This window comes from Cryptomeria japonica, chromosome 2 (assembly GCF_030272615.1).
Source record: "Cryptomeria japonica chromosome 2, Sugi_1.0, whole genome shotgun sequence".
Classification (NCBI taxonomy): domain Eukaryota; kingdom Viridiplantae; phylum Streptophyta; class Pinopsida; order Cupressales; family Cupressaceae; genus Cryptomeria; species Cryptomeria japonica.
This window is the reverse complement of record NC_081406.1, coordinates 122,778,561-122,796,971: the sequence shown is the minus strand read 5'-3', so window position 1 is coordinate 122,796,971 and position 18,411 is coordinate 122,778,561. Positions and strand designations below refer to the sequence as shown.

At 35.5% G+C, this 18,411-nt stretch overlaps 1 protein-coding gene across 1 annotated transcript; it reads right to left on the bottom strand.

The window, feature by feature from the left end:
- Window positions 1-4,167: 4,167 nt before the first annotated feature.
- LOC131039174 (rust resistance kinase Lr10-like) lies at window positions 4,168-6,638 on the bottom strand. The gene is made up of 3 exons (XM_057971854.2): window positions 5,950-6,638; window positions 5,732-5,791; window positions 4,168-5,634 (listed from the first exon to the last, which is right to left on the bottom strand). Exons 1-3 carry the CDS (start codon window positions 6,566-6,568, stop codon window positions 4,487-4,489), a joined length of 1,827 nt encoding a protein of 608 aa, XP_057827837.2. The 5' UTR covers window positions 6,569-6,638; the 3' UTR covers window positions 4,168-4,486.
- Window positions 6,639-18,411: the final 11,773 nt, after the last annotated feature.

Here is an 18,411-nt window from a genome sequence, read left to right as displayed (position 1 = left end):
TAGCACAAGAAGATCAAGTGAGTAAAGAAAGGTCTATCTAATACATCAGTAGGACTTTGAATGGATATTAGCTTAACTACACATTCATTATAAAGGCTTTTTGGTAGTAGTGTTCGCCTCTCAAAAGTTTTTCCACTACATGCTAGCCCATACAATCAAGCTAGTAGTAAAGATTGACCCACTAAAATATCTACTTAGCAAAACCACTCTCACAGGGAGGTTAGTTAAATGGGTCATGATCCTAAGTGAGTTCGACATTCAATACACAGAACGATGGGCCATCAAAGTACAAGCAATTGCAGATCAACTGGAAGAAGCACCTTTACTAGACAAAAACCCACTATAAATGGAATTTCCAGATACAGATGTGCTCACCATCACACCCAAGAAATGGACCCTATACTTTGATTGATCCTATACCCAACATAGATCAGGTGTCGACATCTTGTTCGTCAGTTTGGAGGGACACACAATTTCAAGATCCTACAAATTGATGTTCTCCTACACCAATAACATTGCTGAGTATGAAGCCCTGGTCAATAGCATCCAAATAGCTGTGGAATGGAGAATCACATAATTGAAATTTTATGGAGACTCTTAATTAATCATCAATCAGGTCAACGATGATTATCAAACAAAGGATGACAAGTTGATGCCCTACAAGAGAATGATGGACGATTTTAAGAAGTATTTTGTGGACATCACCTTTGAACAGATTCCAAGAAGTATTTTGTGGACATCACCTTTGAACAGATTCCAAGGTCGGACAATAGAGCTACTAATGCAATGGCCACTATCACCTCGCTCTTATAAATCCCAGATAAACAAAGTCATTACATGAATTTCTGGTGGAGCAATTATTCTCCCCAGCTTATAACAATTCAGAATCCCAAGTTATCTGTGCCCTAACTGGTTTTGATTCTCCTCTATGCTAGAAAATATACGCCTATCTCAAATACAATACCCTCCTACCTAACCTATCTCACAACCAAAAATGAAACTTTATCCGACAAGCAGCCTGCTACACCTTAACCACTGACACACTTTATCCCGAAGCATGAGAACTCCTTGATGGACCTATATCAACACAAGTATATCATCCTATCAGATGCATCTATTATACACAATCAAACAATCAATAATTCATGTGATGACAGTCACGCAATCAACCAATATCTGTTCAATCAATCATCCAATCAATCAATCATGCCTCATATCAAAATTCACTCAACAAGCTTCATATCAGGACTCATATCAAAAATAAAATACCATTTTAAAATGATCAAGTTCCATATCGAAAACCAATCTCAAAAACCCAATCAATCAAGTTTCAATCAATCCAGACTCATATCACAGATCAATCAAGAAATCAAATCAGTCCCATATTGAACACAGTCCCATATCAAACACAGTCCCATATCAAATCAAATCCATATCGAAAACAGATCCATATCGACAAACAATCCATATCAACAAAATGAATCATATCAAAAAATAATTGACCCATATCGACACAAGTCCCATAACGACTTTGGCCCACTATCAAAAATTGATCCACATCGACCAACACCTAACAATCCATATCAAAAACTTGACCCATATTGAATAATGACAAGTTGACCCATAAAGATAAATTGACCCATAAAAGATGAGTGACAAAAGACTCATATCAAACATTGACCCATATCGAAATCATGACCCATATCAACTTTAACTCATATCGCAATCACGACTCTTATCAAAATCAAGACTCATATTGATAAAATGACCCATATTGACCTTGAACCATATTGACTTTGACCGACTTAATTCACACCAACAATTTCAACCATATCAACATGACTCATATCGACGACTGACTCATACTGGCCCGTAACATGGAAATCACCCAAACACTATCCCATCGACACAATCGACTCAATTAACACATTGACAGGGTGTAAAACTTCATAACGAACCTAAAAATCCAAATTACACTTGTCAAAAATTTCTTTAAATTCAAAAAATTTCTCTTTGTCTCATATGCGCTAAAATAATAGTTAAATGTGCAATTTCATATGCACTATTTAATCTATCATATGTGCTATAAAAAAATTCATAATGCGCTGCACTGTTTCACAGATGCACTAAAATCAACATCATATGCGCTATTGTGCAAATCAAATGTGCTATCTAAAAAAACCTATGCAGACAATTAAAATTCAAATGCATGACGACAATACTCATATGCATGAAAAGAAACATCGCATGCGCTAAAAGAAAAATCATATGCGCAAAAAGAAGTGAAAAAATTAAAAACGTGGAAAACGCTAACCTAGAGTGAAAAATTTAAAAACTTGCCAAAACACCTAAAATCTAAGCTAAAAATTCACAAAGCAGGTTAGATAATCAACTCACCGGTGGTCCATAGTCTGTTGGCCTCTCAAATCGATGAAATCTCTCAAAACGGTGACGGTGGTAGGGGTTCCATCTCCTCTATCTCCTCCAAGCTCCAATACTCCAAAGACAAGTGTGCAAATGAGGTGGAATTGGGCCGTAGGAGGCTTATATAGCTCATGCTGATGCAAGTGGCTGTGATACCTCAATGGACGTGTGGGGCATGTAAACGCTATTCCCACATAGTCTTCACATCATTTTTCAATATCATTTTAAATAAAACTATTGAGCGATAAATTTTAAAAATCCAAATTTTTTTAAAAAAAAGTCAAATATTTAAAAAAAAAAATCAAAACAATTTTTAAATCCAAAAAATTCAACAATCACACAAAATTCCAAACATCATCGTACTTCATGCCGCCCCCTCGAAACAACACATTTTTTCTCAATTTATCCCCCGATGGGGCATATCATATCATCATATCAACATTTCCATATCGACTTCATCATCAGTCTCATATTGACATCAGTTTCATATCAGCATATCATATTGAAATCATTTTTCATATCTAGGGCATCATATCGACAATTTTGAGCGACAACATCATATCGGAAAGTTTTTATGACAAAATTGAGCGTTTTTCTTTGAATCAACATGTGGTCACATGTTGACTCAAAGAGGGGCAAAATGTAGACACCTAAAAGTTGCGCAACAAATTAAGTGAATTTTATTCATTTAATTATCCCTAATTCTTCCAATTAATTAAACCAAGATTTAATTGATAATCCTATTCTTCTATTTTGACCACTAATCAAATTAAAGATTGGTTTAATATTTCCCTTCTTCTATCCTAACCATTTAATTAAATTTACATTTAATTAAAATTCCCCCTCTAGCCATTTAATTAAAATTGCCCTTTCCCATTTTAATTAAATCTACATTTAATTAAAATCCCCTTTGTATTTAAATAAATCAAGATTTATTTATAAATCCCCCCACTTGCAAAATTAAAATTCACATTTAAATAAATCAATATTTATTTAAATCTATCAAATGCAAGTTGCAACCAAAATTGAAATAAATTAATTTTATTTTAATTAAATCCTATTATCCTCCACCCACTTACAAAATCCTACATCTCCCACTTGCATCTCCTTAATCATTCTTCTAGAAGCTTTCTAATCCTATCTTAATCATGTCTAGTCTCCTAATCATGTCCTTTCTTAATCCTATCTTCATTCTCCATATCAAGTTTCTATGCATCTACATTATAGTCTCATAACATTAAGCATCTTACCTCTCTTTGATAGAATAGCATTTTAGACCATTTTGATAGCATTATAATCTTAGATCTATCATGTTAATCTCATATCATGTTAGCTTCATCTTAGTATCATTTTCTTGCTAGTTTAGCTTCATATCAATCTCCTCATTTTACACCATATCATTATCTAGTTTCATATCTAAATAAAATACTTTGTAAGTACCATTAATATTTAAAAACAAAAATAGTTTTAAACTCTAAATGATATTGAGCTAGAGAATATTATGAAAAACAAAAATAATAATAAATTCTAAATGATATTGAGCAAGAATATTATGACACCTTTCAAAATCAAATGAAAAATACTAATTATAATTGTGAATGATTTATTTTGATATGATAAAAATGATTACACTTTTATATATTGAATTAAACAAAATGTGATTACAAGAAAAGAAAATAGCAATTCAAGAAATGAAAAAAAATAAGATTAAAATACCAAACAGCTGAAACCACCAGCTCACAAAGATTCTTACATCCAAGTTATATAATAATTACTTCTAGATTCAGACGATGGATTCTTACATCAGAAATATATAATATTCATTTCCATATAATAAAAATGCTCCTTGCATCATCTCATAATCGTCCAAATCCTCTTCGTTTCTCTATACCATATATGAAGATATTTCTAGATTGATAGGTAGATTAGGAGTCTTCGTGGCCTCTATACCACGGATGAAGATTCTTCGGTGGAAGATGACAATTGGGCTTCACGCGGTGGGGAGGAGTTGAAAGGTAATGGAGGATGATGTTGATAGGTAGATTAGGAGTCTTCGTGGCCTCTATACCACGGATGAAGATTCTTCGGTGGAAGATGACAATTGGGCTTCACGCGGTGGGGAGGAGTTGAAAGGTAATGGAGGATTGCTTACATCATCACCGTTTCCTTCTACCACCCTGCTCATTGATGGTCGGTCATTGGAATTGTATTGAATACACCAAAGTCCTACTTTCGCCATTCTCCTCACCTTCTCTTCATCTTCCACTTCCATGTCGCATCTACCTTTTTCTCTCAACCTCTTTTCCAACTCCCCACTTTCTATCAATTTGAACGCCCATTCCGGAAAATAAAGTTGACTCGAATGACTCACCTGCAACTCAATGTTCTTCCTCCTTCCCGCTATCTCCATTAATAGCATTCCAAAACTGTAAACATCTGATTTGTCTGTTACACCTCCCAAATTTATATTCCACACCTCTGGCGCAACATATCCTGGCGTCCCTCTGGTTGCCGTAATTGATACGTGGTCATCTCCCTTCCCATACAGTTTAGCGAGACCAAAATCAGCTACTTTGGGCGTGAAATCTGCATCCAGTAAAATATTGTGAGGCTTGATGTCAAAATGAATGATGCGCCTGTTACAATCTTGGTGCAAATACGCAATTCCACGCGCAGCGCCCAAAGCAATTGAATACAATTGCTCCCAACTGAGCTTCTGTTCTTGTTCTTTTCCTTGAAATAGAAACTTCTCTAGGGATCCATTGGCCATGTACTCATATACAAGTGCGCTTCTAAAACCTTCAAAACAATAACCCATGAGGCGAACCAAGTGAACGTGATGAATGGTTCCCAGAGTTGCAACCTCATTCATGAACTGGCTCTCACTCTGTCTCGACTGATCCAAAAGTTTTACAGCCACAAAAAAACCGCTCGGGAGCTTTCCTTTATAAACCATGCCGAATCCTCCTTCCCCAAGTTTATCTGAAAAGTCGTTAGTGATCTTCTTTAGCTGAGAGAATGAATATCTGGTCGGCATTTCATGAATATAACTTTGGAGAAAATTCTCCACTTTCCCAATAGACCCTGAATTCATCGGTTCGCTTGCAACACAACTTTGGATCCATCTAAAGTAGGATGACCTCTTTCGATAAACAACAATAAGAAATAGTGCTACTATCACTATGAAAGCACTTGCCCCAATGGCTATTCCTGGAATTCATGTGTAGTATCATAGATTAGTGACTCCACCATACAAGAAAATTAGAAGATGTTTAAAACTCACACAAAAAGGTTCCTTAGTATTTACCTGTTATATCTCTGCCTTTTCTAGTTCTGCCTGTTATAGCTCCATAATTTGATCTCTCGACTGTTTAAATTTGGTAAATGCTAATCAGATGCGAATATAATTTTTTTTGAACTAAACTGAGATAATCCAATTTCGTATTTTATATTTTCGAATTGCAAGGCAATTAAACTTAATGGGTGCTTAGAAGAAAATATAGAGAGATTTGAACCAAATTATACCTGATGAACATATGGTTTGATGGGGTGCATCCTCGCAATAGCAAAGGAACTGATTTGAATCGGAAATATTAAACCCACACAGACCACCGCTTGAAACACAACTCTTACATTTCTGGTCTTGTTCCTCTGCAATATTCCAATGGGTTGATACCTCTTCAACAGTTACCGATTTAAAATAACATCCTGGAACCTCAAGGCCAGGTAGTAGAGCTACACATTGCAAACCACACACAAGAACTTGTAGACTGATGTTATGTCGTTGGATTTGATCGAAGAGACCCCCGTCTTGGATTGCATCTTCGTTGAGATTATATGAAAATGAACAATTTTGGAAACTCGTGTCCTCAGTAATTGTTGACGTCTGATTATCTGGTAAAAAGTTTAAGATTGTGTACCTCTGGTTTCCAATTTCGATTACCAAATGTCCCTTATCTTCACAGTCGACTTGTAAGTATGGCAGACCACATCCATTTTCCCTTAAACCAAAAGGATATGGGATTTTTATACCGCCACATGTTTGATTGCTTTCGCATTTTGTATAACTGAGGTCTGCGCATAGCGAACAAGGGAGTAAAAGGGTATAGAGAATGAAGGCATAAAGGAGATTAAAACGAGACATTGGGTGATTTTATTGAAGTAAAAAGGGACAGTATTGCAGCTACGGGCATTCCTCGTTTATCAGAGAAGGCGAATCCTGAGGCATCTCATTAGAATGAGATCAAGGTGGCATTTGAATGATTCGATTATCTGGTCAAGACCAATTACGTGGTCAATACGCTCCGTGACAACTTTTTCTTCTCACAACTCCCAAATTCAAGATGATTAAGACATTAAATGGGATCAATTATTATATTCAATTGCTTTAGGCGCACTTAATTATGAAGAACCGTGTTTATCAGTTTGAGCTGTAGACTAAATAAAAAGGCATAAGGACAAACTTCAATATATGTACAAAACATCAAGCTTAAATTGGAGGGAACAGGTTGACCGGGTCTATGATATGTGGTGCTTTGTCATTAAAGTTGTTTCTTACTTTAATTCGAGCCATAGCTTCACTAGTCTAATTCCAAGTCACCACAGAAATACATTTTGTTATAAACTTTACACCAATTTCAATTTTTGAGATTTGCTTTGATATCGTTTGATTTATATTATTACTAGTTTAGTCGAGTAATTGATCAATAATAAAATATAATTACTGAAATTATCTATGATTTTAAAAAAATTGTTAGTAAAAAAGAATTTGAGTTATTATTCTTTTATTTGATTCAATTAATATTTTTTTAGTATAGAATGTTAAACAATTTTGAAACTTAAATATAGAATTAAAAATAAATAACAAGATAATCTCAAAATTTATATCTTAGAAAATCTTATAAGAGGAAAAAATTACGAGTAGCAATAATTGTTCATCTACCAAATATATTAATAAAATCAAAACAAGTACATAGAGAATATATAACTTATAACTAGTCTAAGTGTGCTTACTATCAAGTCTCAAATATCTTCTACAATGAAATTCTCATCAATTTGATTAGCACAATACTCACAAAAGCCACCATTAATTTGAAGAGGCCTTTTGGCCTCTATTTCTTTTTCAAAAAAACTATACACTGGATTTTTTTCTTTTTGTTTTTTAAGACTACATCTAAATAGCATAGATGGGATGATCATATGGTCCATTGGAATTATTTTATTCTTAAATGTTTTGAGGTTGGATTCTAACTTCTTCTTTTTTATATTAGATATAAGGATAAAACAATTGCATCAACATTTTTGACCCAACGTATTAGAGACTACATAACAAGGAGCCTAATAGACTACCAAATTACTAGACTAATAGATTTGTAGATAGAATATAAATTGATCACCTACCAGACTAATTTATAATAAGCCATATAGTTCAAAATAAACAACATAAATAGTGACCCATAGGCAAAAAGGGCCCTATACATCAATAAAAGAACACAAAATGGGTCATTTATAATTTTACTTATGGCCCATACATTTGAGATCATATATAAAATGAATTTTGTATCTATACAAAACATGTATAGGATAAGCTATTGTGCAACTAGTCTTCAACCCATGTTGTCCACCCTTAGGGACCTTCCATCTAGATGATGTTCCTATTCTAGTTCACCATCCCCACTGCAACTAACTGTTATGATTGATATTGCCTCCCCACCTTCTTGCCTTCATTGATATCATTCACAAAAGCCTCCAAAGCTTTAACAAATAGTGATCTTGCTATTGAACTTGGGCCATGTGTAACCATGCGAAACCTCTGAGAGATAAACTCTTGTAGTGCCATCTTCAATGAACCTCTCAAACTTCTTTTTTGAAAGCCTCATGACAATAGTGAACTTTAATTCAACATTATAAGCCATGAGTCTTCTTAGAGACTTAGTAAGTAGCCTACCCATCCCCTGAAATTTCTCCTCATTCCTAATGGTCTAAATAACCCATAAAATCTGACATGATAAAAGAGACCAAAATAGATTGCTATCCTTTTTAAAGCTATTAATGAAACCAAAGACAACATCAGAATAAGAAAATTTATCTTAAAAGTTAATCCCAAATATGTTCCATTTTTCATTAGCCACAACATAATCAAAGTTTAGATATGCATAATGGATTAATTAACTCTACAAATACTACAAACATCATTATCCTGTTGATTAGTTTTAATAGGTAATCTATGAAAGTTAAACAACCATTTAAATCCTTTCTTTTTTGGGCATGATCTTACAGCCCCATAGTAAGGAAAACACTTTATGTCAATATTCATCACTACGGTTCAGATTCCACATAGTGTTGATGTGAGCAATCAGATCCTTACAATAAAGAACTTCATAAACCACCTTTTTCTTGGTGTTAATTATTTGAGCACCATCTATCAATGTGAATAGTTTGAATCTATCTTCCACAATAGACTAGTGCTTAGGGAGCTACAATTTACTATAGGGTTTGCTTAAGATAAAATAGGTTCTCTAGTTGGATGAATGCAAGCGATATTTTTGACTAAGAACATTCCAACAGATTAGTTGCCCATTAACAATAATAACATTGAAGCAAAAAATACTATTAATATTACTTTTAGCATAACATCCTTGAATAAGGGCAAGGGCCTACCTTTGTGGAATAAATTCGACTAGTTGGACCTCTCACTGCAAAGGGTGTTATCATCATTGAGGATTCTATTATTATAAATTAGGCTTCTAAATAACTCCCATGCCTTCCATATTACCTTGAAAACATTATAACCACCTAGGGAGATAGGGAAACTACTAGCAACAAGGTCAGTAAATGGGAGCAACTTCTAGGCCTTCCAGCCTATTTAGGAACAATAATCTTAATAGTATTTCTAATAAGGACCTTCCATCGTTCATTTCCCTCCAATGCATGAAAGATCCATTTGGATGCTAATGCAATCCCTTGCATCTTAAGATCCTTTAGACCCAAGATGCCCATCTTTTTGCTAAGACAACACCATTTCCATTTGACCAAATGCCACTTCTTGTTGCCTCTACCATTGGACTAAAGGAAGTTTTTGATTACTTTTTGAATATCAATGATTTTCTAATTGTTGAACATCCACATAAAGGCATAGTAGAGACTATAGGAGGAGATAATCTTTTGGTAGACCTGCATTCTGCTAGCCATGGACAAGTACTACCTATTCCATCTAGCCAGCTTATTCTCAATCTTCTCTATGATCCATAGCCACATTTTCTTCAAACATGGGTTGACTGCAAAGGGTATACCCGAATATATAACTTGTTTATAAGGGCCCCCCATTAAAATTTATACTTACAAACCCATGTGGGGGATATCCACCCATTCAAGAAGGATGGATTTGATAGAAGAAACCTTGGCTCTAGAGGCTTCACAAAACAAATCAAGTTTCAACATCAAGAACTCCATGTTTACCTCTTCAAGTTATAGGAATAGACTCGAGTCATCAACACACTGAATATTATTATGTGCTCCTTGTTAGGCGAAGAAATTCCCTTGATCTTATGGGAGAAGGAGGATTCCTATTAAGGGGATAAAACATAACATCAGATGCTATAACAAACATGGAAGGGGCCAAAGGGAACCCTTGCCTAATGGATCTTTCCATCTTAAAAGTTTGAGTCTATGATCCATTGACCTCAACTTGAGCAGAAGCATCATTAAGAAAAATCCGGACCATCTAACAAAACTCTTTTCCCTAACCCAAATTCTTCCAACATCATGGTGAGGAGACTCCATTCATCAGATCATTTGCCTTCTCAAAATCAATTAGAAACATGTAGGAACCGTCTTAGTTGTTATATTTAGCTCAATTCATTGCCTCCCAACTGGTGATGAGGTTCTCAAGAATGTATCTACCCTTAATGAAACTAGTCTAAGTATTTCTCACAAAGTTGGGTAATATATCTACTAATCTGAGCACAATAATCTTAGCTAGGTGTTTATATAATACATTTAGGGGAGTAATAGGCCTGTAGTTTTTTATGAGAGAATTTTCCCAATCTTTGGGGAGTAATTTAATCACTCCTTTATTAATATTGGTCCCCAAAGGACCCTTGTTCAAAGCTTCCTCATAAACCTGGAGTTGGTCCAAACTTATCAAATCCTTAGCATTTTTATAAAACTCAATAGGTAAGCTATCTAGACTAGGGGCCTTACCATTGTTGAGAGTGTTGGTGGCCTTGAGAACTGCTTAAATAGAAAATGGTTTCTTGAGCACATTAACCTCCCCCTCCAAAAAATTTCTTGGGATGAGGGCTTTGCATTTGTCTCTTGCAGATTGGCTAGAGGGAGAGTTCTCTTTAGAAGAGAAAAAAAATTGGTAGCAAAGAAGGAATGCTTATTTAATGTCATTCTTGTCCACCAATTCTTTGCCTTCATCCTGGATTCTATCTATCCTTTATTTGAACTCCTTATGTCTTAGAATATTAAAAAGGAACTTAGAGCCCTTATCACCCTACTCAAGCCAATTGATTGTAGCCGTCATATTGATACCCCAAATCTTTTTATTTTGAATGCCTCTTAGATAATATTTGGTATGAGACAACAATTGAACTAATTCAAGGTTGGTAAGATCCAATTGGGTCTGAGATTCTAAAGATATCAAGTTATCTACCAACTCCCTTTCCAACTTCTTGTCATCCTTAGCCTTTTTCTTTCTCACTATTTGCAATAGGATCTTCTAGCTATTAATATTCTTATTCTATTTTTCAATGGCAGAGGAGTGTGGTTGTCCCATCTATTAATTTGTCTAATCATATAGATAGCACATCTCACATCTTGTTCCTTCAAAAGTCTAGCATTGAGAATAAAGCTATCATTCGCTTGTTTCAAGGAGAAAAAATCTTTATTAAGATAAAATTTATCCAACCTACAATATATTCTCCTCCTCTCTAGAAATTGTACCAAGTGTACCAAATGGAGTTATAATTGTTCTTCTTTCCTTCAAGGGATCAACGAGTCTGAGTTTCTCCTTCATCCTAGTCCAATATGACTTTTCCCCACTTGTCCATTCAAGATCCAAATCTCTTGACTTAACCTCTTGATTCTCAATCATATTGAAGTCCTCTCCAAATAACCAAGGGATGTCCGAGAGAGTGCTCAACCAATTCTATAACTCAATTCTCTCTCTGTATTCATTAGAGGTGTCGAGGGAGCAGACTCCAACCTTAATGTATTGGATGCTAACTATGATCCACAACCCTGTTGCATGGGGAACAACCCTTATCTACCACCTTATTAGCCCACTTGCCTCCCAATAGAATGACAAATCCTCCTTTTCTTTTATCGTTATTGATAGATAATAGGGGAGCATCTTTCCAGCCATATGAAAGTTTCACATCCAATATGATTTTGGTAGCTTTTAACTTCCTGGAGAAGCATGAAGTCAATATGCTTGTGCTGGTTCAAAAACCTTCAGACTTGTCTGGAGATTTTAATCCCCTAACATTCCAAGATATACATTTCAAGTCCATGAGATACATTTATTGAACGATGTCCATAACAGCCTTGAAGCTGTTAAAGCATTTAGGGACAATTGTATTGAATACACCACACTCCTAATTTTGCCAATCTTCTTACCTTATCTGAGTCATCTCCCACTTCAATATCATCTTTACCTGTTTCTCTCAACCTCTTTTCCAATTCCCCACTCTCCATCAATTTGAACGCCCATTCCGGAAAAAAAAAGTTAACTCAAACGACTCACCTGCAACTCAATGTTCTTCCTCATTCCCAGTATATCCAATAATATAATTCCAAAACTATAAACATCTGATTTGTCCATCACACCTCCAAAACATCTGGACCACACCTCTCAAGCAGCATATCCTGGTGTCCCTCTCATTGCCGTGATTGATACGTGGTCGTCTCCCTTGCGATATAGTTTAGCGAGACCAAAATCAGCTACATTGTGTGTGAAATCTGCGTCTAACAATACATTGTGAAGCTTAATGTCAAAATGAACAAGGGCTGCAGGGCAGCGTAGTTCCTGCCCAGAGCTGGAAAATTGTTTGTGGAATGGTTAATTGTCCTATTGGATCTAAATCAACTGGATCAGTGGATTCTGGCACGAGAGGAACCGCTACTGAAATTGCTTCAACTGAAACGGGCTCTGGAACCTCAGCAACTAGCTATCGAATTGGCTATCGAACGAACTCAGATGCTAGGACCTACTACATGACCTATAGACATAACATTAATCTTTCTCGTTACATCACCCGCAGTAGATCCTTTTGACCGAGCCCCAGTGGCAGAGTGTTTAGGCGCAGATTCAACGGCAAAGGAGGAATAAGCAGCTATCGTTTCACTATCAGTTGACTTTGTTTGTCTAAAAGCCATGTCACCCGCGGCTAAGGCACGGGAGGCACCAGAGCAAGCAGCGGAGACACAGACAACAGCAAGGGTTGGCGATAAAGCCTGATATTTGGGTAACACTTCGAGGGAGAACACGTATTGAGTATTCTGCTGGGAGAGTGCTCTGTAGAGTAGACAATAAGGTGGTTCGGAGCGACCGATCGCGACATCACTTCAGTGATAATGATGAAACGGAAATGGATACAGATAGGTGTGACACCATCCCCCTTTGAGAGCCCCGCGAGGTACCACCTCTAGATCAGATACTACCCGGAAGGGAACCCCGGGCTCCATCTAGAGGGGTCCATGCCGCCTATCCCCCCGAGATTTTATAGCAAGTTCAGCTGCTGCTCCTTCAGCGGGTGATGTGTTTCGCTGTATACTTTACTCCTCCCGTCGGGGTTGGGTGGGGATTATAGGCGTGAGAGCTATGGATCATTAATTAATTTTGAACGCTCGTTATCCATTGTGTCTATATCCTACAACTATCGTGGACCATGAAGAAATCGTTTCTGTAAAGGTTAAAATCATGTTGCCTCTGGAAATAGGAAAACTTCAAAACATTCCCAAATCCCACGTGTCCTAGCCATTTAGCATTGAATTTGATCGCCAACTGTTGTTTGTACTCTACATCAACCTTGCAACGTGCTAAGTCTGGTCTCACTCAAATTACAAGTGTTCGGTGTGTTCGGTTAGTAGCAACGTGGAAGAGGGTGAGCTTTTACGTTTTCCACACCTCCTCACTGCAGTGTCTGTCCCTGCAACCCTGCTGATCCTGCACAGCTCAGAACAATATCTTGAGAAAAGTGCATTCTCTTGTATTGAGAACATAAATCCTACCCTGACATCCCTGCAACTGAAATCATAGCAAATAATAGTGTGCCAAAAAAGTATAAATTAATATTTGCCTTAAGAAATTTGCAACTTCACTCGAAAAGTAGTATAGAGAAATTTAATCTGGAGAAATGCTAAAGTATGATTGGCTATTTGCATGAGGTTTAATCACTGTTTAAACCGAACCCTGAACAATAGTTCCTAGCGGAGCAGGAACTAGTAATGCGTCTGCTACAATCTTGGTACAAATATGCAATTCCACGTGCTGTGCCCAAAACAATTGAATACAATTGATCCCAATTGACCTTCTGTTCTTGTTGTTTTCCTGGAAATATAAACTTCTCTATGTATCCATGGGCCATGTACTTATATACAAGTGTGCTTCTGAAACGGCCTGCAAAATAATAACCCATGAGGTGAACCAAATGAAGGTGATGAATGGTTCTCAGAGTTGCAACCTCATTCATGAACTGGCTCTCACCGTGTCTCGACTGATCCAAAAAATTTACACTCACAAAAATACCACTGCAGAGCTTTCCTTTATAAATCGCAACGAATCCTCCTTCCCCAAGTTATCTGAAAAGTTGGTCGAGATCTTATTTAGATGAGAGAATGAATATCTGGTCGGCAGTTCATGAATATAACTTTGGAGGAAATTCTCCACTTTCGCAATAAAGTCTGAATTCATCGGTTCGCTTGCAACACAACTTTGGATCCATCTAAAGTAGAATGACCTCTTTCGATAAACATCAATAAGAAATAGTGCTACTATCACTATGAAAGCACTTGCCCCAATGGCTATTCTTGGAATTCATGCGTTGTAATATAGATTAGTGATTCCACCATACAAGAAAATTATCTAAGATATTTAAAACTCACACACAAGGGTTCCTTAGTCTTTACCGGTTATAGCTCTGCCTGTTATAGTTTTGCCTGTTTTAGTTCAATAATTTGATCTCTCACCTGTTTAAATATGGTAAATGCTAATCAAATGCTAAAATAATTTTCTTTGAACTAAACTGAGATAATCCAATTTCTTTCTTTTCGTTTTCGAAATTGGGTGCTTAGAAGAAAACATGTAGAGAGATTTGAACCATATACCTTGTGAACATGTGGTTTGATGGGGTGCATTCTCGGAAAAGCAAAGGAATTGGTTTGAATCGGAAATATTAAACCCCCACACACCACCGCTTGAAACGCAACTCCTACATTTTTGGTCTTGGTCAGTATTCCAATGGGCTGCTGCCTCTTCAATAGTTGCGCATTTCAAATAACATCCAAGTACAACTACACATTTCAAAGTTTCAAACCACAAACAAGTACTTGTAGACCCAAGGCTTGGATTGCATCTTCATCGAGATCAAATGAAGATGTACAATTCTGTAAATTCAAGTCGTCCGTAATTGTTGAAAGCTGACTATGAGGAAAAATCTATGACACCGTGTAATTCTGGCTTATAATTTCGATTACCAAACGTCCCTTCTCTTCACAATCGATTTGAAAGCTTGGCAGACCACATCCACTTTCCCTGCAAACCAAAAAGATATGGGATGTCTTTACTGCCACATATTTCATTGCTTTTGCAGTTTGTATAATTTGGGTCTGCGCATAGCGAACAAGGGAGTATGAATTTTGCAATGCAGTTTAACTTACGAGTTGAAACTCCAAAATTTAAGGAAATTGGTAGTTTCATGAATATAATACTTTTGTTTTCTATAGTGGAGAGTGATAAAAATCATTATAAAAAAACATTTTTCTTCCAAAATTATTTATTAATTGAAATCTAAACTTGGATGTTTGACAAATGATAGATAGCATCCCTAAACTGGTGGTGCAATTTCTAACCCCACCCCATTTTCACCCACCTAAATATGCAAGCCTAAAAAGTAGGAGCTTCTATTTTCTAGGAAAAGATTCCAAATAATCTTGTAGCACATCTTTTTTTCTTCATGGGACCCCCTCTTCCTAAAAAATAGAAGCTTAAGCCCCTCCATGGGACCACACCCTAAAAGGGCATAAGACAATAGGGTATAAAGGAGATCAAAATGAGACATGGAGGGGCGATGTATTGAAGTAAAAAGAGAAAGGATAGCAGCTACTGGCATTCCTCATTTATCAGAGAAGGTGAATCCTGAGGTATTTCATTAGAATGAAAACAAGGTAGCATTTGATTGATTTAATTATCTAGTCAAGAAAAGTGACCACTTATGTGGTGAATATGCACTGTGACACCTGTTTTATAATTTTTCCTTCTCAAAACCCCCAAGTCAAGATGATTAAGACATCCCAAAGGTGCTCAAATTTTACCTATCCAAGAGCACATACATCCTTATAATCTATTTCCTTGTGGGGTTAAAGTGTGCACTTAAAGTTGAAGAACAACATTTATCAGTTTGAGTTGTACACTAAACAAAAATGCATAATGGAAAAATTCAATATATGTACGTGAAATTAAGCTTAAATTAAGGGGAACAAGTAAGTTAGATTTATAATACATGTTGCTTTGTCATTTAAGTTGTTTCTTGTTTTTATCTTTTATTTGAGTCATAGCTTCGCTAGTATAATTTCAAGTCAACAAATTACATTTTGTTGTTAAATTTACACAATTTTAATTTTTTAAGATTGGATTTATTCTGACATCACTAAGTTAGTTCATGTTAAGGCAACAATACTTATGCATTAGTGGTATTCTACTTTGTCCTTTTGTTTAATCAATTATTGCATAGAAATAGCTTTTTTGGACATAAATTTATAGTCCATGTTTAATTTTTTATTTTAAATGATTGTTAAAATGCCATTTTTCTTTCATTCTATTTGTTCATATTTAAAATAGTCAATGCAAATCAATTTTTTTAAAAGAAAACAAAATGTATATCCTTGTGCATGTAATCCATTGAATCAAATGTCAACAATAGTAAATTCTTGAATGACATTACCGCTATTGTATACATCATACATTTGACCTTATTGTATACTCTACTAAAAGCATATAAAATGCCAACAACCTTTAAAGATATTTCTATATGTTCTATTAAATAGGAATATGATTGGAGTGAATTTAGAAGCATATATACTTTAGTGATGCATTATTTTTGTCTTGGTAACATTGATTTATATATTATATTTAATATATTTAATTTATTGAATCAAATGTCAACAATATTAAATGCTTGGATAATATTATTACTATTATACACACACATATAAAAAACAACACCATAATACACAATTGTAAGTGTAAAAAAGTAATAGCATTAGGAAGAAGATTAGAAGTCACTATTATGCTCTTTTATAATTGCACTCACTTTTCATGTAACATTTACATTTTTACACATTTCTCAAGACATCCCTCATGTGAACTTGTCAAATATTGGTGGCGTTTGGCTTTCATCAAGGATTTTTCATTGTTCAACCTCCTTACAACAAAGTGTCATTATCAAATGCGAGTGTCTATAGATTTTTTCTCTTAATAGAATAATTTTTTGCATAGAGTGCATAATTTTCTTTGGTAAATTAGTAAAATAGAAAAATTGTAAATACTAAATAGTAATATACTAATATTTTTTAATACTAAATAAAATTTGATAAATGAAATTGTTAAATTGGATATTTCTATTATAATAAAGATGATTCCAATGAGTAGCATAAAAATATCATAAAGATGATTACAATGAGTAGCATGGTATCAAAATAAATACAAAATGTCAAAATGTAGTAAAGGGAGATCTCTAATCATCTACAAACTCCTCATCACTACTACTGGACTCCTCACAGTCAAGATCTCCCAAACTAATACCAACCAGCCTTGCATCTGAAGTGGTAGTATCCTGATCAACCTATTATGGATCCTCTAGCTCTAAATCCCATCATGTTGTTGGACTCTCTTTGTACACACGTGTCTTATGGTCAATGAGACAGAAAGCCCTATGTATAGCTACAAGCTTATCTTCTCTCCTAGAGGTAAGTTTATTCCTCTTAAGAGAGTGGATGAAGCTATATGTAGATTAGTTCCTCTCAACATTTGAGGAATTAGAAACCTAAGATAGAAAACAAATTGCTAGTGTGGTAGTCAAATATTTTATTTTCCATGACAATTACACCATAAAAGTGGGTCCTCCTATGCCATAGTTTCTATATCCATCTTAATTGCATTTGAATAACCCTTAAGAGTGGTAAATTTAGTCCACTTAGTGTGAATCATTTTGGCATTTTTAGCATCATGCATCTTATCAATGCACCTAAAGATCTCTCCCTTCACCTCATCATTCTGAATCAGTGTAACTCTACCGGGCCTAGCTTTGTACCACTTATGATTTAATGCATATGCAACCATATGAAAGGGAGTGTTGAGCTCATCTCATCTATACTAAATTATTGGACAAATGTTCTCATTGTATAATACTAAAGTGGGGCCCTTCACTTGCACAAAAACCCTCATCTATTAAAGTGTAGTACTGATGCACTCATACACCTCTCCAAGGGTAGTTGCATCCCCATCCCCATATCTGATGACCTATGAAAATGGACCAATGATGGAGAATATATATTTTTCATCACTCCAAAACACATTACTCTTCACTATCTCCTTCACTCCCTTCCCTTACTCCATCTTGGCCTTTGACCCATATATTCCACTCTATTATGAAAATCATGAGTTGCAATGCCTCTTACAACTCAATCATTCTCTCTAAGAGAATAAAATAGGACACATATCTAGTCTCAACTAGTTTCAAGAACACCTTTTTTGAGAAGGTC